We start from the raw sequence: 20,400 nt of genomic DNA on the forward strand, positions 1-20,400 counted from the left end.
TCTGCAGCTGTCAGAAAGTTCATTGAAAAAGTAAATGAAAATGATATCAAGTGCAAACTTTTCAAAGTAAAACTAGAATGTCTGCAACAACAATGCACAGTCATCGGTCTCTCTCTCTCCTTGTACACAGGAGGGACTATATGAGTAATCTTTAAATAGTTCCCAGTGACTCTTGAAGAGTGTTTATGTCTGAAATGCCCCTAAAAATAAAGTTTAACACAAGGAATGCTAAACCAAGACACAAGTTTGAATCTGGATACTTCACCCAATCAATGTAGCTTTAGCAGCTATGCAAGGAAGCTTCTATTTACAGCCAATTCATTACTTCAAGTGGCTCCTTGTTAAACTTTGATAAACAGATGTTTGGCCATTCATGATTTAGTATCCAGGACTGTAAATTTGAACACATTATTGACTTTCTTCCAGTTATTTTGCTACTGATGGTTGGATACAGAATGTACCAAATTAGTGGCAGCTGTTTTGTTGTTTACTAGGTGATAATATAGGTCTGAAGACAAGTATTGTTTGCCACTCACAACCTTAGATTACTTCTCCCTCTGTGCCATAGAGCATCAGTGTTTTCCAAAAACAATTAAAAGCAAACCAATTAGTCACTCAGATGCACCGGGTGCTACTTCATTACCACGAACACAAAGTATGTCCTGCTGCCCCAAATATTTACTAGAGCACGAAATAGGGATTGTCCTTTCAGTGAAAATAGTCTCCAACAAAGTGCAATTTGATCCTGGTTCCTCCTGCAGTGAGCCGCTGTTTGAGGTTATAAACATTTCATTACCCAGCAGTGTTAAATACTTGATTCTGATTGCTCAATACTCCAGAACAATGGTGATTAATCTCAACAGCTAAAGTAAAGGACAACCTGATCACATGTCATATCAAATAGATCCACAGAAAATAGTCTAGCTCATTTTCCCCCTGCCTGTTGACTCTGGTAAAAATGTTAGAATGGAATGAAATGAAACAGAATTGATCCAAGCAGAATATATGAAATGGAATGGAACAGAATAGATCAAAGCAGAACATAACGGAATGGAACAGAGTATATCAAAGCAGAATAGTTAGAATGGAATGGAACAGATCAAAGAAGAACAATAATGGAATGGAACAGAAGAGATCAAAGCAGAACATAATGGAATGGAGCAGAATAGATCAAAGAAGAATAGAATGGAATGGAGCAGAATAGATCAAAGAAGAATAGAATGGAATGGAACAGAATAGATCAAAGCCCCATTACAGCTGTGATTAATTTTTAACAAAAGAGATGCTTGAGAAAACCTGATCACACGTCATTTCAAGTCAATCCACAGAAGAGCGTCTGGCTCATTTTCCCCTGTGCCTGTTGACATAACGGAATGGAACAGAATAGATAAAAGAAGAATAGAATGGAATGGAACAGAATGGATCAAAGCATGTCCTGTACATTTTAATGTCATTGTGGGATTTTTTAATAAAATAAACAAATGCTACCTGTTCCCCGTAAAGTTAATTTAGGTCTGGTAGGATTTTGGTTGTTGACTTTGATTGTTTGTGTTCATTCTGAGAGAAACTTGGTTGATGGGTTCATATATTCAGAGGATTTTTTGTGGTTTAAGCTGTGTGAGTGCCTTGTTTATTGCGATATCTGTTAACACACCCATTAGACCATCAATTAAAGTATGAACAAAACCTGCAACACATCAGCCAAGCTCCTCTTGTCCCTCTGTTGGATAGGAAATGAATGGACTTGTGACATGTTGGTTGCTGTTCTAACTCATGTAAACATTGAGCGATGACTTGAAGTGAAGCATGAACTGCAATGTTTGTTCAAGTATTGATTTGCAGAGAAGTGCAGATTGCCGACACGGCATACAGAATGAGGATGACGAACCTCTCTAACCCTCTTGTGTGTTCCCTCTGCATGTGTCTCTGTTGTGCAGTAACTGTCTCTCTCTGCTGTCAGGTGCTCCATTTGCTCACCTTAGAACTAGGAGCACAGCCAGCTTGACCTGCCTCGAGCAGCAGATTCACTCCAGAGGTACAGTTCAGAGTTTAGCCGCCCAGACAGTCTCCTCCAGCAGCACACACTCAGTATCAAAGCTCTCATTACATCACCTTTGATTGTTCCCTGGAGTTCAAAGACATCTTGCAGTTTTAGTGTTAAAAGCATCAAATAATTCTCCTTAGGACCACTCAGAAATGTTCTCAATAGAAACTAAAAACCAAACATCAAGGATGTGAAATATTGTTACTCTACACTGATCAGCCATAACATTACGAGCACTGAAAGGTGAGGTGATAACACTTGTTATGTTGGTACAAAAGCAGCTGTCAGGGTGGGATGTGTGAGGCAGCAGGTGAGCATGTTGTTCCTTGAAGTTGAAGTGTTGGAAGCATAGACTGTATAAAATATGGACGTAGTATCCATGACGTCACCCATCTGTTCCTGAGAGCTGTTTTGAAGCCAATCGACAGCAGCAGCCATATTGGAAATGCGGAACTCAACCAGGCAGAGTGTGACGTAGTGTGAGCCTCCTAGTCAATAGCTATGTGTTCCCGACCGGGAGTCACGTCAGTCATGTCCTTATTTGGGCAAAAACTCGAAATGTTAATATCTTCTGAACCGTCACGTTAGAAAAAAATTTACCCCCCATACAGTGTGTGCCATTAGAAAGATTAGCTTCATAGGGCCAAGCCGTTTTTTAAACCAGGCTGTAAACATGTTTATTAATGCTGCAAAGACCCTCTTCTTCCCATTCATGTCTATGTGGTTTCCGGTATTTCTGCAGCCAGCCTCAAGCAGATTCACGATGTATTGCAGTTTATAACACTTCCGCATGGGCTTCATCGTTTGAGACCGGAGGTTGCCGCTTGGTTGGAAGCAGGAAAAAAGGAGCGAGTGTGAGGATGAGAGTGACTTTGAAAAGGACCAAACTGTGATGGTTAGACCAGGGGTTCCTAAACCTTTTAGTCCAGGATGCCCAAAATACAGTGCCAGAGTCTCAGGACCCACTTAATGATGGTTAAACATCGCTAAAAGCCATGGGCGAGTTTTAATAAAAAAAAACAGACAGCCAAACAACCATAACTTAATGTCATAGTAATTTAAAACATCTGAAAGCAGAATGGAAGTAATCTTCATGTTTAGACCGTAGCAGTGATAGGATTCTAATTTGCATAAATTGGAACCAGTATCTTTATTTTATTTTTTATAATAATGACCCTCACATCAGTGTCTCGTCAACCCCACTTTGGGAACTAGTGGGTTAGACAACAGGGTCAGAAAGCTGCAGCTCCTGTGGGGTGTTCCCAGTATGCAGGGGTCAGGAGCTACCCATAGACTGTATAAAAAATGGACGTAGTATCTGTGATGTCACCCATCTGTTTCTGATGCCCTGTTTTGAAGCTGATTGTCAGCAGATGCCATATTGGAAATGCAACCTAGTCAACCTCACTGCTGTCAAGCTAGTGTGAGGTAAAGAGGCGGACCTTGAGCCTCCTCGCCAACAGCTACAGTGTTCCCGCCTGTCAATCAAGTCAGCGGTGCCCTTATTTGGGCAAACTACTTAGTTTGATATCTTGAAAAACAACGAGTTATGAAAAAAGTCACCCCTCGTACAGTGTGTGCCGATAGAGAAATGAGCTGTGAACATGTGTATTTCTGCTGTAAAGATCATCTTGTTTGAATGGGTGTGTATGTGGTTTCCGGTACTTCTGGAGCCAGCCTCTAGTGGACACTTGATGAACTGCAGTTTTTAGCACTTCTGCATCGGCTTCATATTTTAAGACTGGAGGTTGCCGCTCCAGAAAAGGCCCAAGGAAGGAAAACCAGCGACACGGTCATGAGCTGTTAAGGCTCACTGATTTGTATTGAGAGCAAAGGCTCCAACAGAAGAGCTACTAGAGCTCAGACTGCTGAAACAGTGAAAACTGGTTCTGATAGAGAGGTGTCAGTTTGTTGTGTATGGGGCTGTGTAGCTGCAGACTGGTTAGGGAGTCCATGCTGATGTCTGTCCTCCACTTAAAGCTCCTATAATGAACGTGAGCGTCAGATCTGCACCACAGAGCGATGGAAGAAGGAGGTCTGGAGGAACATGACGAGTGTACCACCAAGCCATGATTCACAACATCCAGGACTTAAAGGATCTGCTGCTGACGTCTGGGTACCAGATACCACAGCATGCATTTAGAGGTCTAGAATAGTCCAGGTCTTATGAAGGAGAGATGTACTAAACTATGCAAGGGGTCATAGTGTTACGGCTGATCGGTGTGTGTAAATGATATAAAGAAATAAGGCCCCTGTCTCTTCTGAGGTCCTTCAGAGTTAAAGATCTGCTGCTGAGACATTGCTGACATTAGCTCAGGAGCTCTGTCTGGTGCTGGCTGTGGTTTAGATGAATCTACCTCACCACTAAACGCTGACCGAGTGTACATTCAGCTCTGTTACTGGCTTTAGTAGTGCTGATGATGATATTTAAAACTGTAGCCTGTCCCGTCTGTCTTCTCATGTCTGCATGACGTTTTATTATTTCTACTGCATGACCACTCATCATACATCTGTCGTTCAAACTTGCATGAGTCATTCCACAGTAAGCCTCCATGGGTAGTATAAACGTGATTGTTGTACATCAAACATTTCACCTTAATGCAACTTTTGGCTGTCTCTCTGTGTCCAGCAGAGTTGACACAATTATGTGTGCGCAGATGAAGATAAAGAATTTAAGATTTGACGTGTTAAGTAAGCCTCAAACATGGAAACCAAACAGCTGCTGGACACAGAGATCAAACTTTGTTTGCGAGTTAATTTGCTAAAGTGTTGATGCACTGGTTGAATAAATGCGGTCTGCTCACATTTGTGTCTATGTTTGTGCTCTATAAGATAGCCTCCTGCAGTAGACCTTTCATAAGTTTTAAAATCCTGCAAAGTAGGACAGTTTGTCGGTAAGTAGGGAGCACATTTCTGCTCACTCAGCATACGCCCCCCTCGAGGAAATCTACAAAATGCTTTAATGTTTCTATGCTTTCAGTTTAGAGCTGATACACCTCGAGCTGTGTGTTCCCGTGTCAAAGAGCATTGTTTTTATTTCTCAACAAGTTGCCTTTTTAAAGGGATACTCCAATCATTTCTTCAAAATCTGGGGCGTATCTTAAAAGCATGTATAAAGAACAGTCTTCATTTCTCTGTAAGCTGGGGTTGATTTCCTCTCTGACTTATCGCTGATCTGTTTCAGTAAACTGGTGGAGTGCCCCTTTAAAGGAAAGAGTCTCAAGGCCTCAGTTGCCTTGGCTGCTTTTTTGGTCTCATAAACCAAAGAGAAAGCAAGCGCATGACTTTAAGATCTTAACATATGCTGCTTAAGATACCATAAATCCTAAAAATGAATCACCTGATTTGTGTTTTATCGTTTCTGTTCCTAGCAGACGTAAAGCTGTCCAAGAGGAGGCAGCCGTTTGTGCCGTATGCTCTGCGTAACCACACCGGATGTACAATGTGGTTCGCAACTCTGACTACGACACCCACAAGGTAAGTGAAAAACCTAAACACATGGAGATAGGTATAGAAAGTATACTTGGATCCAGACTGAAGTTGTCCTGACTTTTGAAAATCCAAATGTGGCATGCTTTTTTTTTTTTGTAGCTGGCTATTTTAGATTTACTCTTAGTCTTAAGATGAAAATGCACGTTAGTTTTAGTCACATTTTAGTCTTTGATTTTTGTCTACATTTTCTATCTTTAAAATAATTCATGTAGACGATCAGATATCAGTATCAGGGTTGTACCAAATGTTGAAATCGGCAATATTTTACTCTTTTAACACTTTTGCTTAATTAATATCTTAAGTGAAATAATTTAGTCTGTCCGTGAAAAGAAAACATTCTTGCTGTGACCACTATGCCTTTATTTTGAATCTCTTCATTCAAATAAAAATGCCTTGAACACAACCACTGGATTGTTAAAACATTCCTACCTGGTCTCCAAGTAAAGCTGTCCACATGTTGTCCACAGGGTGGCGCTATCTCACAGCAGTAGTGCAGACTCCATTTCAGAGGTTCACGGCTCAGGGACTGACGACACTCACAATGTGAGCCAGTGGAGGGAGGTGCTGCCCGGAGAGGAGATTCCCTTTGAGTTTGAAGCGCACGAGAAACTCAGACACAGGTACAGCTCCAGTTCTCATAATCAAATGTCGATTTCAACCAATGAAAAGGGAGTTTCTTTACTTCAGTGTTGAATAATGTTATTAGTCTGATGAGATTACTCTGCTATAAATGCTTTGCTGTGCAGCTGTCTGAAATGACAGGTTGTTGTGTAGGATGAGCTCACAACTTTTCTTTATTATTTACTCTGTCTTTCGTATTCATTTATTTATTGTCAAATAACTTTAAAACGGCCTTATGTTTGCTCACATGTGAAGACATCCATACATTAAGTATATTTTAATTTGTACAAGTTATTACGTTCTGTGTAACATCTGTTGTGAGTTTGGGATGTGATTTTTATTTATGTAGTTAAATTATATTTGAAACTCCACTAAGGAACTTTTTTGTTGGCTTTGGCGCCCCCTGTGGTCAAAGTAGTACTTCTTCTATCTTGGCTAATTTTGTCCTGATCAGGTTTGAAGGTTAAATAGAAGCTCAAGTATTTATCTCAACATGTTTCAAAACCATCTGAGAACTTCTCACAGGAGCTTTAAGTTTATATTAGTCTTTGTTTATTGTTTATTTTATCTTTTCAAAATGTAAAAACTCTGAGAAAAAATTGGGGAAGGCAGCGTTTGAGTAACTTCCAAAACCAAGTTAGATTTTGAAGAAAATCCAAGCTGAAAACTGTTGAATAAAGTTCTCCCAAACTCATACAACCCACAACAAGGTCAAGAAATGTCACTTTTTGAAGGGTATAGATAATGCATCATCATCTCGGCGTTACTCTTCCACATCAGTAATGCCGTCCTCAGTAAAAAATGTATTAGTATTTCACTGACCGCTTCTCCTCTTCCTCTGCAGACACACTCATGAGCTGAAGCTGCACCAGCTGCTGGTCCGTGTGTGTGGATGGGAGCAGGTCAAACCGGTGTCCGTGGACAAAGTTGGTGTTTTCTTCCGCTATGCGAACGCAGACAGAAACAGCTCGTCCAACACAGTGAGTCACAAACTCGTCCTGACTGAATAAAAATGATCCACGTCACTGGGTTTTCGTTTCACGTTTAACATTTCTTCTTCAGGTTGGCAGTCCTATCAGCAGAACCAACATCATCCACCCTCATGTTTATGTAAGTCATCATATCTTCCCTTCCTATCAGTCTGCAGACGGTATAAGTTTGAACATAAAACAGGGATTGTAGTTTCTGTAGAGAACACAATGTAGAAACAACATTTATTTATTTATTTATTTATTTATTTATTTATTTATTTATTTATTTATTTATTTGTTTATTTATTTACTCAATGTTGACTTGGAGGTTTTGTTTGTCCCGTCAGTTCTCGGCGCTGCCTCCGGTCAGAGTTGTCTTTTCTATCACGATGGAGGGCAGCGCAAGAAAGGTCATCACTGTGCGCTCCGCCCTCATGGTGAAGAACCGGCTAGATGTTCCCATGGAGGTACGACTGGACAGCCCCTCAGCTCCCGACAGTAAGTCTGTCTATTTTGGCTTTTTTAAAACTTGTCATTACATTTATATAGATATTATTATCTTCTGTGTTTCTTGCTGTATTATTTTACATGTATGAAGCCTCTAAATTTTCTTTTATATTTCTTTCTTATTTTTATTATTTATTGTTATTATTATTACTATTATTATTGTTATCATTATCATTATCATTATTATATATTTTTATAAGTCTTTTAATTTACGATTTTATAAAACTTCTTTATAAAAATAAATTCTATAAACATATTCATAAACTGAATGGATAAGTATAATAAGAAATTAAAAAATTGTGTCCAGTGACTTTATATCATCTTCTTTGATGTAACATAAAATGTTTGTTTTTATTTTATTGCATTTTCTTAAAATTTCCTCTTATTTTTATTTTTGTTTATAAAATGTTCATTAAATAAAATAAAATTGTATTACATTTTAATACATTTCAATTAAATGTTGAACAGGTTTTTTCTTTTTCTCATAATTAATCTTTCATTTATTTAAAAAGATTATATTTATTGAATCAATTTATTGTTTTACTTGATTTCTTTAATTTTAGTTAAATTTGATTATGCCTAAATGAATTTAATTCAAAAGGTAAAATGACATTTAATTGTAAAAATATTTGATTATACTCAGATCAAATCTTATTTTTATTTCCCCACAATTATATCTCAGAGAATTATATGGTTATTTTTATTTGTTAATAGTTTATATTATTTTTTATTCAATCTTGTGAATTTATTTTATATTTTGTTCTAATTTGCGTCATAGTTCTTTAAAAAGCCCTTTGTGATCCTTTGTCAACAGAGCCGGTCGTGTTGCCTCCCATCCTGCCAGGTCAGGCCTTGGCGGTCCCCCTCCACCTTACGTCCTGGCGACTGCAGGCTCGGCCCAAAGGCCTGGGTCTGTTCTTCTGTAAGGTTCCCATCCACTGGACCAGCGTGGAGCGACCCGGAGAGCTCACCAGCAGCAAGAGGGAGTGTCAGTCTGCAGACTTTGACGACAACCTCAAGCGTAACTTCAGGTAAACCAAAGAGCCAGCCTGCTGTTTTTTCCATGGTTCTTGATTTGAAAACACCTTGTGGTAATCACCTGAACTCTCTGCAGGTTCTGTGTAGTCATCAAGAAGGAGAACTATCCAGACCAGCAGCCTGCCAAGAGGGTTTCTGGCAGTGCAAAGCAGATCTACCGACAGCCAGGCCACACTATCTACCTGCTGCCCACCATGGTGCTCGCCAACCTGCTGCCGTGTGACCTCAACTTCTACATCAAGGGCACGTCCATCAAAGGCTCGCTGAAGCCGGGGAAAGAGGCGGTGCTACATGCTGCAGACACCTCGCAGAACATGGAGCTAGGTCAGGACTGTTTAAACATCAAACAACATTTTTATTTACTTCCTGAACTATTCCTCACATTGTTCATGATGGGTCGTCCCTTAGGAGTCCTGCTGGAGAGTTTCCCTGTGTGCAAAGAGCTTCTGATCCCTCCTGGGACTCAGAACTACGTGGTCCGGATGAGGCTGTACGACACTAACAAGCATCTGCTTTGCCTCACCATCCGCATCATCCTGCGTGCACAGGGGGCGCTAAAGATCCTCATATCTGCTCCTTACTGGCTGGTCAACAAGACTGGTAATGTTTTCCCTGCTTCTTAAAACCAAAGTTTTGAATCTTTAATCATCCTGTGAGAAAAAGCTCTCTTTTTTCAGCTGCTAAAGACATGTTCCTCTTTTAGGTCTGCCGCTGATCTTCCGTCAGGACAATGGTAAAGCCGATGCAGCCGGACAGTTTGAGGAGCACGAGTTAGCCAGAAGCCTGAGTCCATTATTGTTCTGCTACACTGACAAGGAGCAGCCTGCCATGTGAGTGTGTGCACAGAGCAAACTACTCTCTTTCGTTAGCACATATCTCTGTTATTTAGAGTTCCTGTTATGTGTTTTTCTATAGCTGTTAACATAATGCTGATCTGGCACTTTTTGTGTATGTTTTTTTTCTAATACATGCAATATATACTTTTAATACATTGTCTTTATTGCATGAAGCCATTGCCACATTGATATAAGGGTTATGGCTGTAGATAAAGGGGTACTGGGATGCTTTAAGAAAGTAAGATCATGTTAACCTCACTTTAAAAAATTGTCGATCACCAGTTAAAGTTCAGCAGTGACATTGCTACTCAAGCAACAAAGATAATCAGGTTGTTTCATGTATCAAATGTAAAAAAAACATTCCTGTTCTAGTATTATTTATCAGATTATTCATGTTTTATTACTGATGCATTAATGCAAAAGCATGATTTTACTTTTGGAGTTCAACTGAAGATCGTTTTAAAACAACATTGTGCAGGACTGCAGCTAATGATAGATTTTATTCTGCATGAATCAGACGGTTTTATTCTGGATTAATCTGCTGCTTGTTTGGTATAACTGCTTTTGAATCTGGACCTCAGGTGTACCATGCGGATCGGGAAAGGAATCCACCCTGACGGAGTCCCTGGCTGGTGTCAGGGCTTCTCCCTGGACGGAGGGAGTGGAGTCAGGGCGGTGAAGGTCATCATGCATGGAAACAGGCCAGGTCTTATCTACAACATAGGTGAGCTGGTACATTCAGACTCATCAGGGCTGATCCTGTGACGCCAGATCAGTCCTGATTCAGGTCCTTAGACTAGCAAGGACCGGGATAGCAAGACCGGTACAGATTTAATAAGTTAGTGTTCGTTGAAGAAGGCTTGAACATTTCTAAATGAGGGAATTGTAAAGTTGGAGTTCAATTTTCCTGCGTAGAAAAAGAAGAAAAAAAAAGAGCTGAGTTGCAGAAGTATTTTGGAATATATTAACCTCTTTCTTGATTATTGAAAGTACTCATTCACTCAAGCTAAATTAATAGAAATACCTCACACTCTCATTTAAATATTTCCCTTTTCAGTGCTGTGAGTGTAATTCTGCTTTTTCATTTATTACTTTTGCACTGAATCTGTCCTGGTTTCATCAGACCCCCTCCTGCTGTGAAGCAGGGTGTTCTGACACTTTGCTGCATGAAGCAAAGTGTTGCAGCAAAGTGTATCTGTAGTACAGATATTTTGACATATTTTGAGTGCTGGATGTAGAACAGTCCTTGATTCTGTTGCCTCATAATGTTCCCTGTCTGATTGACGCAGGCATCAGTGTGCGGAAAGGAAAAGGACGCTATAGGGACACTCACATAGTGACCTTTGCCCCTCGCTACCTCCTGGACAACCGCTCCAGCCACAAGCTGGCTTTCGCTCAGAGAGAGTTTGCACGAGGAAAGGTGAGAAGATGAACTGTGCATGGGGAGCATGGGAAGCCTGGGGTTTGAAGAAGCACATCCTGATCATAACACCCCAAATTCCTCATCCATTTTAATGAGCTTTGGTTGACTCTTCTCAGCGTTGACCTCTCTGTGGCCTTTCAGACCTTCTGCGGCCTTTCAGACCTTCTGCCCATTTCTGTTTTTAAACCACATTGATTTTAGAAAAGTTTGGAAATCACAAAACCAAAGTAATTTTACTTTTGAAAAAGAGGTCAAAAACATTCATGGACATGGTTTTTATGTCTGTGAGCTCTGCACACTCAAAAGTGTTTCTTTATTGTGTCAATGCAAAGCTTGAATGGAAAGGAAACAGGGCATGGTTGAAGTTCTTGGAGAAGTTTTAACCCTTATCTGTGATGTTTATTCATCTTTAAACTGACTTGTGGTAGGAGCTAGAAATATTAGCCTCTGTGGGTCATAAGTAAGATTAAATTATCATAGTTGTTGACAGGGCTGTTGAACAAGTTTTCCTGGAGTCGTTCACATCATGTTGTAGGTGAGTTGTTAGGGTTACACTGAAATAAAACAGATGTTAGCAACTCCAGGAGAAATTAGGTCCACACCCTGTTTACATCTCCACAAGTAGTCTTAAGCAGAGGCTACTGACCTAATTTCTCCTGGAGTTGTTAACATCCACAGTTATAGTTGAACATTGGAGTCTACTGTTTGGGCTCAGCTCAGCTACAACTGAGGATGGTAACGACTCCAGGAGAAATTAGGTCAACATCCCTGTTAACACATATCATTTGACTATTAGCATACTAATAGAGCTTAATCAACCTTTTGGACAAGAGGTGAAACATTATAAAGAAATTGTACCGAGCCAGTTGCCTTTTGGAAAAACCTTTGGGTTAACTTTGACCAGGACAGAACCTGCCCACACGTCTTTCAGGTTCCTTTAAACATGACAGACATTAGCCCAATCCAAGTGACACGAGTAAAAGAAAGCAGCTCAACAGAATCCATCATGCCTGTTTCAAAGAAGTACCACATTCCTGCATCTTAACCTATAGAGCTATTACTTGTAGGAGAAAATCATGTAACTTTATTTGTCATACTTCTGCATCCGACGCACACAGGATCCTAGGGACCTAACAAGACTTCAGACATTACTAAAGATATATTTCTCCTTTGTTTTATAAGTATATCTCCCAGCTGCACTTGCACAGAGGTCATTCATGAATACATTATTTGTTGCAGGGTACGACCAACCCCGAGGGTTACATCTCCACCCTGCCAGGCTCCAGTGTGGTCTTCCACTGGCCCCGCAACGACTACGACCAGCTGCTGTGCGTGCGCCTGATGGACACCAAGAACTGCACCTGGTCTGGAGGCTTCGAGGTCAACAAACCCAAGTCCTTCCATGTCAACATGAGGTGAGCTGCATGTACAAAAATCAACCAACCAATCAATCAATCAATCAATCTTCATTTATATAGCGCCAAATCACTACAAACGTTATGTAAAGACTCTTCAGTGCAGGTCTAGACCGTACTCTGTTATATTTTTAACAAGACCCAACATCAAGACAGGATAAGATCCAGTCACATCTTACAGACAGGACTCAGTCTGATCTCATCTTAATCCACCATGAGCAGAGCACTTTGCAGCATTGAGCAAGTTACAGGGGCAAGGACAAACTTCCTTTAACAGGCAGAAACCTCGAGCAGAACCAGACTCATGTTAGACACACATCTGCTGAGACCGTGTTGGAGAGAGGGATAGAGGGAGATGAAGAGAGAGAGATGATAGTGGTGAGACGGATAGTAGTTGTTGTAGCAGATGGAGACTGGAACGTCCATAGCAGCAGAGATCCGGAGGAACCTAAGAGACAAGGGAGCTCAGGAACTCCAGAAAGGTCTATGGTTAGTAACTTTAATGGGACAGGGACAGTTAAAGTAAGTGACAGGCAGAGAGAGGGGAGAGAGGGAAAGACAGGATCCCAGTGTGTCAGGTCACCCAGCATTCTAAGCCTATAGCAGCATAACTAAGAGCTGGTCCAAGCCTGAGCCAGCTCTAACTATAAGCCTTATCAAAAAGGAAAGGCCTTCTTTTAGAAATAGAGAGAATGTCTGCCTCCCGGACCCTGACTGGTAGATAATTCCAAAGAAGAGGTGCCTGATAACTGAAAGCTCTACCTCCCATACTACTTTTAAAGACTTTAGGTATCAGCACTGCATGCTGGGAGCGTAGTGTACACTCTCCAGCACACATTCATATTGTTTATGCAAATGCCCCAAGGTATTTAGGAGGTTCATTGGATCTTTGTTTTGAACAGGGACACACTGGGAAACTGTTTCTTCCTGCGGACAGAAATCACCCTGAAAGGAGCCACCTACCAGATCTCCTTCACCGACACCGACCAGCTGCCTCCACCTTTCCGCATCGACAACATCTCTGAGGTAAACCAGCGTTATCCCACATTCATTGGTTACATTACATTACATTAAGGAAGAATTACACACTCTTCATTAGCTGTGTCTCTGTAGTCATACGTTGAAAAATTACTCCGGTATCAGAAAAAGTCCTCTACAGTGTTCCTTCAGACCTCTTTCTACTCTGCATGGATACATTGTTTAATCTAAAGTCTCCGCTCTGTCACACAAAACAAAGACAGAAGAGAATAAATTAACAGTGTCCATTGTTTGAATCCCTCCAGGTTCCTATCCAGATCTGGCAGCATGGCGTGGCTGACATCCGGCTGCACACTGAGGTGAAGGCAGGTTCGGTGCTGGACTACGCCTGTGACGAGCCCACGCTGCCCCCCTATCTCACTCTGACGGTGAAGGGAGCCGGGTCCTCTGAGGTTACATCCGACATGAACTTCTTTAGAGAGTACAACAAGCTCTACTACGAGAACTTCATCTACATCGCAGCCACGCACACGTTCTCACAGTACGGCCTTTAAAGTTATTATGATCTTGTTTTTTATTCATCAAAGCAAAAGTCCAGAAAGTAAGCAGCATTTGTTTTATGTGCAGGATCGTTGAGAGGAGACCTGTTGGGAAGAAACGTCCAGTGAGCTCTGCTGAACTCGTTCTGGATGTGGACACCAAGACTCAACGGGTCATCCTGAAGAAGAAGGTACAGATTTAAGATGTTTAGGAACATATTAAGATGTGAGTAAAGTATTATTCCTGAACTTGTTTTATGAAGTTTAAGGCAAATGCTTTGGCTTTCCTTTGAAACGAGAGGCTACTTTAACTTCGTATATACACAGTCTTTGATCTGGACTATTAGGATGTGTAAGGTCATCGCCTCAGGCTCCTGGAAACAGTCAAAGTCATCACCCTTTCCTTTTTATTCTTCAATGAAAAAAGACAACGTATAAAACATTTATGAGCTGCAGCCCTCAAAAAGAAAAAGCACAAAGTAACAAGTACTCGTTCTGTGATTGCCGTGCAGGAGCCGGGGAAGCGCTCCCAGCTGTGGAGGATGACCGGCTCGGGCATGTTGTGTCATGAAGGCTCATCCCCACCGCAGAGCAAGCCGGCTCAGCCTCGCCCGCTGGACTCCTCACTGGTGCTGGACATCGCCGGGCTCGCAGCTGTCAGTGACAACAGGTTGGTTCTGTGTGCATCTTCAGCATGTCTCATGAGCTCACCGAGAAGTTATTTACTGTCAGTTTAAAACACTATCTGTCTCCCTCTCTTAAAGTTTTGAGCCGTTGATGCTGAGGAGGCCAGACTCACGACGCAGCACCACCCAAACGTGGTACTTCAGCTCAGACATGCTGACCTGTGGCCTTCCCCGGCTGGTCGTTCAGGTGGGTTCAGCTCTTAAGCTCTTAAATTAGATCCTCCCCTGCATACTTTACTTGTAACTCAGTCCCTCCCCTCATAGAAGAAGGAGGGATGAAAGGTAATGAACTGTTCTTCAACTAAAACCTGAAAACGCAAAGACTTGTTATTAATTATCACAAATGAAGATAAAATGCAGTAAAACTTTACATTAAAGAAGCTGGAGCCATCTAATTGTCGACATTAGCGCCTGAAAATTGACTTCACCGTCACTTTATTGTCTCAAGATTATTGCAGCTCCTTTAAATCTCTTCTTCCATATTTTTAATGTCTGCATTGCGTCCTTCAGGTGAAGGGTGGTGTTGGAGGTCTGTATGATGGAGCAGAGGTGGTGCTGGGACCAGACTCAGGACTGATGGATCCTGGACCAGAGCAGCAGTTCATCAACCAGAAGATGAGACCAGGCTCTGGGGTGCTGTCGGTCCAGGTGCTGCCAGACGGACCCACGCGAGTCCTTCAGGTGAAGATGAAACTATGTATTAAAGAATAAAATGCATGAAGTTCCTCTTTGTTCTTTAAAGGTCATACTTCGGATTAAGCATAATCTTTGTCTGCATGTTTTTAATCTTCATAATGTTTCTAATTATAATCCTAAATCCGATAACACAGAATCTAAATGAGCTCCATTAGCTGATAACACCTGATAATATCTACCTTTCAGCCACAGTGGGGGTGACATGCATGCTAATAGAAGTTTGTTTGTTTGTTTGCAGATCAGTGACTTCAACCAGAGGAGAATGCTCCGGAGCTCACCCAGCACCGAGCAGGAGAAGAGCAAAGAGGAGGTGAAGAAGACGGAGCCTGAGCAGGAGCTGGAGGTACGAGTGACTTTGAAGTTATTCTGTTTAAGTGTTTTCACGCACAGAGGAGTGTGTGTCGCTGAGTTTGATCTTCTTTTGCAGGTTTTGGTGAATTTGGAGGAAGGTCTTGGTGTCTCTCTGGTCAACAAGGCGCCTGAGGAGCTTGTGTTCACCACACTGTCCGGTATAGATGTGCACTTCACCCGCACTGCAGCTAACGAGGTGTTAGAGCTCAGCATTCAAAACATCCAGGTGAGCTCAACACCAGGGAGGAGCTACTTTTTACAAAACAACAGACACCAAAGTGAAGTGTAACACATGATGTACTTGTCAAGTTGTAAAAGGTGGGGTGGGTTATGTCCTTCAGGTCTTTAGAGGCGAGGTGTGAGTTGTCTGTGTGGCTGAATTTGCAGAATGTGGTGAAGGGAGGGAGGTGGGACCAAAAGACCAACGATGAACCCTGAGAGAGTCCTCACTTTTACTCTGCACAATGTTTTATTTACTTATTTGTCTCCTTGTTTGGTAAGGAGGGAGTATGTTGAGGAGCATCAGAATAAAAATTCAGCACATAAACATGCACAACTTTGCAAAAATGCTAATCTGGATCCACAGTCCCTCAGCAGGTAACGAAAACAGAAAGAGTCAATGTGAAAAAAATACAGAAACAGACACACAACATGAAAAAAATACAAGATCTGATGTGATTTTCTTTGGGTTGTATCTCAGATTTAATCTCATGCATGTGGTTTCAGGACAGTCCCTGCATGACCAGCACTATATCAACTAGAATCCCTTTACACATCATGTTTTTGACCCTCTATGAACACCACTGGTTTCAAATGGAAAAAATAAAACTGAGAGCCTCTCCTGTGCATTGTCAAATCCTCAGAATGATTTTTTACTGACATTATTTATGCATTTTATCAATCCCTGCATGTTCATGTGGCACCTGTGTGTTGCAAACAACGCTTCCTGCATATGGCGTCGTAGCAGAAAAGGTCCAAAGCGTAACTTTCCGCAAAGAAACGTTTGAACAGTATCAGCTCATGCTTGCAAAATCATCATTGCAAATAAAGGAGGACACTCCAGAACGATGCAACACACAGGAAGGAAATATTGAAGCTTCTGCACACCTGAGGACATGCATATCTTTCTTTCAGTGTTTCTGCAGACTATTGAATAATTAAAGAGGTGCGTTGATGCAGGAAACCTTCAATTTTGTTCCACACAGAACATGCTTTGCACATTACTGACATATTCTGAACGCAGCATATTTTAGAAGAGACATAAGAGGGGGTTTCATTCTTGTTGTACACACACCTTTTCCTCCAGCCAGGCCGGTGCTGTGGGGCGTGTTGTCTGAAAGCTTGCTCTGTCATGTTGTTGTTTCCAGGTGGACAATCAGCTCCTGGGCACCACTCAGCCTGTGATGTTGTGTGTGACTCCGAGCTCCAGCGACAGCGGCGTGAACGAAAGCGGCCCCGCCCTGCAGGTCAACTCGGTCAAGGTTCCCAGCAGCCTTATGCTCACTGATCTCTTCAAGGTGAGTACCGAACACGGAACACAGCACAGTTAATCGAATCAGTGCTGCAGAGAATACGACTCCAAACAATCTGTTGGCTCTTTCACAGCACCTCATGGTGACGGCCCGACGCTTCACAGTCATCATCGAGGAGAAGCTGCTGCTCAAGCTGCTCAGTTTCTTCGGATACGGACAGACAGAAGCTGGTGTGTGCTCCCTCAGAGTTTATATTCATGAGTTGCCGGTCGTGTTTTCTGAGAAGTGAAACACTAAGTTTGTATCGTTGTGATTGCAGAGCTGGAGAAGTTGGATGAAAACATCCATGAGAGGCCCAACGAGGCCGGACCCCCTAAACGTTACTACTTTGAGAACCTGAAGATCAGTCTGCCTCAGGTCAAACTGAGCGTCTTCACCTCACACAAGCTACCGCCTGATCTCAAGGTAACCTCCATGTGCTTTTACCTCACTCCTTTTAACTTCTGTATTTCTGTGTGGCCATTTATTTTATCCCCTCATTGATTGTTTGCCACGGCAGGCTCTGAAAGGCACCCTGGGATTTCCTCTGGTCCGTTTTGAAGACGCCGTCATCAACATGTACCCGTTCACAAGAGTGCACCCATACGAGACCCAGGAGATCATCATCAACGACATCCTCAAGCACTTCAGAGAGGTGAGGGTGACACCAGCTTGGATCCAAATGTTTGCAAGTCCAGCTTTTTCCTTTTTTGCAGAGTTGTTGCCACTTTGAAATGATATAAACATATTTTAATAATGACCTGTTGACGCCAGATCAGCTGCATGTCAGGATGTCTTAAATGGGTGCACCATGTGTTCATCAGACTGTCTGGTTTGTGTCCCTCCTCTGTAGGAGCTGATCAGCCAGGCAGCTCAGATCCTGGGCTCTGTGGACTTCCTGGGAAACCCCATGGGTCTACTGAATGACGTCAGTGAGGGCGTGTCTGAGCTGATCAAGTACGGCAACGTGGGCGGACTTATACGCAACGTGACGCACGGAGTGTCCAACTCTGCTGCAAAGGTACGAAACTCTCCACCTCAGGTTTTCATCCTGGGCTATTGAGTCATTTTACTCTTTGTGATATAAACATCTTTGCTGTTTTAGTGTTAAATCATACTCAGGTGTACCAGTTTTAGGTCTTATATTACTTTGATAATGATTTGATAACTGACAAATGAAAATTGATTAAGTGTTCGAGTGTCCTTGTCAAACTGTCTTTCCAGGGTTAAGAACTTTGGCTCCACTTTTTATATTTCTAGGTCTGAATGACTAACATTAGAGAGAATCAATGCATTTTTTTATTATAGTAATAATAATAATAATAATAATAATAATAATAATAATAATAATAATAATACTTTTTATGTATCGTAACCTTTAACCACTCAAGGTCAATTTACAAGGCAGAGTTTTAAAAAGATGTGATCCTGTAATCAGATATATTTTGAGACGGGACTTAAATGGAAAAAAAGTCGATATTATGAATGTTTGGTGGGGGGGAGTTCCAGAGTCGGGGGGCAGATCGGCTGAAGGCTTTAGACCCCATGCTGATCATGTGGGCGGTCGGTGTAGTGAGATAAATGGAAGAAGGACACCTGAGAGCACGGCTGGGTGTGTTGAGAGAGGTAGAGTTCAGAGAGGTATGGAGGAGCAAGGTTATAGATCACCACACATCACACATTCACAAACACGCTAACTGCGATTTTGCAGGTCTCATCTCATATGGATGAAACCAAAAAAAAAAACCTGGTTCTGAAGTCTCAACAAATCTGAGTTCATAGATTGTACAGAAAGAACATCTCTAAGAGTCAACAGGTGTACTGCAGTTTGTTGGATCAGGAGCATGAACTGTTTATACAGATGCATGATGCGTCTGTTTCCCTCCCACTGTACAAAAGTGAGCTGGAGCTGACATGCTGCACTATAGTCGAGTGTTTTTTAGTTAGTTTGCAGGATTGAACGGGGGAGCTGCAGACGTGATGTCCAAAAATTCACATTTAACTTACGGATATTATGGCAGGCTTTCAATCAATCCATTTTTATTTATATAGCGCCAAATCACAACAAATGTTATCTGAAGACTCTTTACAAACAGAGCAGGTCTAGACTGTACTCTATGTTCTACTATTAACAAAGGCCAAACATCAAGACAGGATGAGACAGGCAGAGAGAGAGAGAGAGAGAGAGAGAGAGAGAGAGAGAGAGAGAGAGAGAGAGAGAGAGAGAGAGAGAGAGAGAGAGAGAGAGAGAGAGAGAGAGAGAGAGAGAGAGAGAGAGAGAGAGAGAGAGAGAGAGAGAGAGAGAGAGAGAGAGAGAGAGGATAGTGGTGAGACAGACAGTAGTAGTTGTAGCAGCTGGAGTCAGGCACGTCCACAGCAGCAGGTACAACTACACACATGATCTACAAGAAGCTGTGCAGTATGTTCATCCAGCTGTTCTGCGTGTGTGTCAGTTTGCAGGCACGTTGTCCGACGGGCTGGGGAAGACAATGGACAACCGGCACCAGAGCGAGCGAGAGTACATCAGATACCACGGAGCCACGAGCGGAGAGCACCTGGTCGCAGGGATCCATGGACTGGCTCATGGTATGACCTGCAGACATACGAGTGTCTGAAGGAACACTTGGAAACACTTCCTGTTTTCCTTGACTCAGCTCCTCTGCAATTTATGTGAATGATAAACTCCTCCTCCTTCCTCAGGTATCATCGGAGGGATGACGAGCATCATCACGTCCACAGTGGAGGGCGTGAAGACAGAGGGCGGGGTCAGCGGCTTCTTCTCCGGGCTGGGTAAAGGACTGGTCGGCACTGTGACCAAACCTGTGGCTGGAGCTCTGGACTTTGCCTCAGAGACCGCACAGACGGTTCGGGACATGGCTAGTCTCAGCAACCACAGGTGGGTTTAGTCTAACACCTGATGTCCCCATGCTTGGTGCTCATGGGGAACTGGTTTGAATGTAATATGGTGCTTTGGATCAGCACATGACAAGGATCGAAATGAAAGTTTATGATTGTACACTTATAGAGTCAAGCCAGACCTCACCACACGGCAGATGAATCCAGGATGTCTCCCCAGAGACAGATCCATCTCTCTTATAGCCCTTCAGCAATCATAGCAGCCGTAGTGATTAACATAAAATAAGACCGTCACAGTAGGAAAAGCAGGATGTCCCAATTTAAGTGATTTGTTATTCAGAAAAACAACTGGTGACCAGCGGACGACCCGCAGTCAGGCGGAGGACGAACGCAGAGAAATGAATAAAATGATAATCCTGATGTTTCTCTCTCAGCC

General features: G+C 42.2%; 1 protein-coding gene across 4 annotated transcripts in view; it reads left to right on the forward strand.

The window, feature by feature from the left end:
- Positions 1-20,400, forward strand: part of vps13d (vacuolar protein sorting 13 homolog D) — a 62,489-nt gene that overhangs the window by 34,433 nt on the left and 7,656 nt on the right. For 2 of the 4 annotated variants that reach the window (XM_034695570.1, XM_034695569.1), the window contains exons 40-67: positions 1,961-2,035; positions 5,419-5,521; positions 6,004-6,156; positions 7,002-7,137; positions 7,220-7,267; positions 7,476-7,626; positions 8,450-8,666; positions 8,750-8,997; positions 9,082-9,273; positions 9,377-9,503; positions 10,091-10,233; positions 10,799-10,929; positions 12,172-12,347; positions 13,250-13,373; positions 13,631-13,866; positions 13,953-14,055; positions 14,377-14,534; positions 14,629-14,737; positions 15,061-15,231; positions 15,485-15,589; positions 15,674-15,823; positions 16,965-17,114; positions 17,203-17,299; positions 17,389-17,534; positions 17,629-17,763; positions 17,962-18,129; positions 19,562-19,694; positions 19,809-20,004. In XM_034695570.1, coding sequence (XP_034551461.1) covers positions 1,961-2,035; positions 5,419-5,521; positions 6,004-6,156; positions 7,002-7,137; positions 7,220-7,267; positions 7,476-7,626; positions 8,450-8,666; positions 8,750-8,997; positions 9,082-9,273; positions 9,377-9,503; positions 10,091-10,233; positions 10,799-10,929; positions 12,172-12,347; positions 13,250-13,373; positions 13,631-13,866; positions 13,953-14,055; positions 14,377-14,534; positions 14,629-14,737; positions 15,061-15,231; positions 15,485-15,589; positions 15,674-15,823; positions 16,965-17,114; positions 17,203-17,299; positions 17,389-17,534; positions 17,629-17,763; positions 17,962-18,129; positions 19,562-19,694; positions 19,809-20,004 — 4,081 coding nt within the window. Of the gene's footprint in view, positions 1-1,960; positions 2,036-5,415; positions 5,522-6,003; positions 6,157-7,001; positions 7,138-7,219; positions 7,268-7,475; positions 7,627-8,449; positions 8,667-8,749; positions 8,998-9,081; positions 9,274-9,376; positions 9,504-10,090; positions 10,234-10,798; positions 10,930-12,171; positions 12,348-13,249; positions 13,374-13,630; positions 13,867-13,952; positions 14,056-14,376; positions 14,535-14,628; positions 14,738-15,060; positions 15,232-15,484; positions 15,590-15,673; positions 15,824-16,964; positions 17,115-17,202; positions 17,300-17,388; positions 17,535-17,628; positions 17,764-17,961; positions 18,130-19,561; positions 19,695-19,808; positions 20,005-20,400 lie in introns of all 4 variants that reach the window. The other 2 variants (XM_034695571.1, XM_034695572.1) reach the window with 2 other exon arrangements.

Source organism: Notolabrus celidotus, chromosome 11 (assembly GCF_009762535.1).
Source record: "Notolabrus celidotus isolate fNotCel1 chromosome 11, fNotCel1.pri, whole genome shotgun sequence".
Taxonomy (NCBI): Eukaryota; Metazoa; Chordata; class Actinopteri; order Labriformes; family Labridae; genus Notolabrus; species Notolabrus celidotus.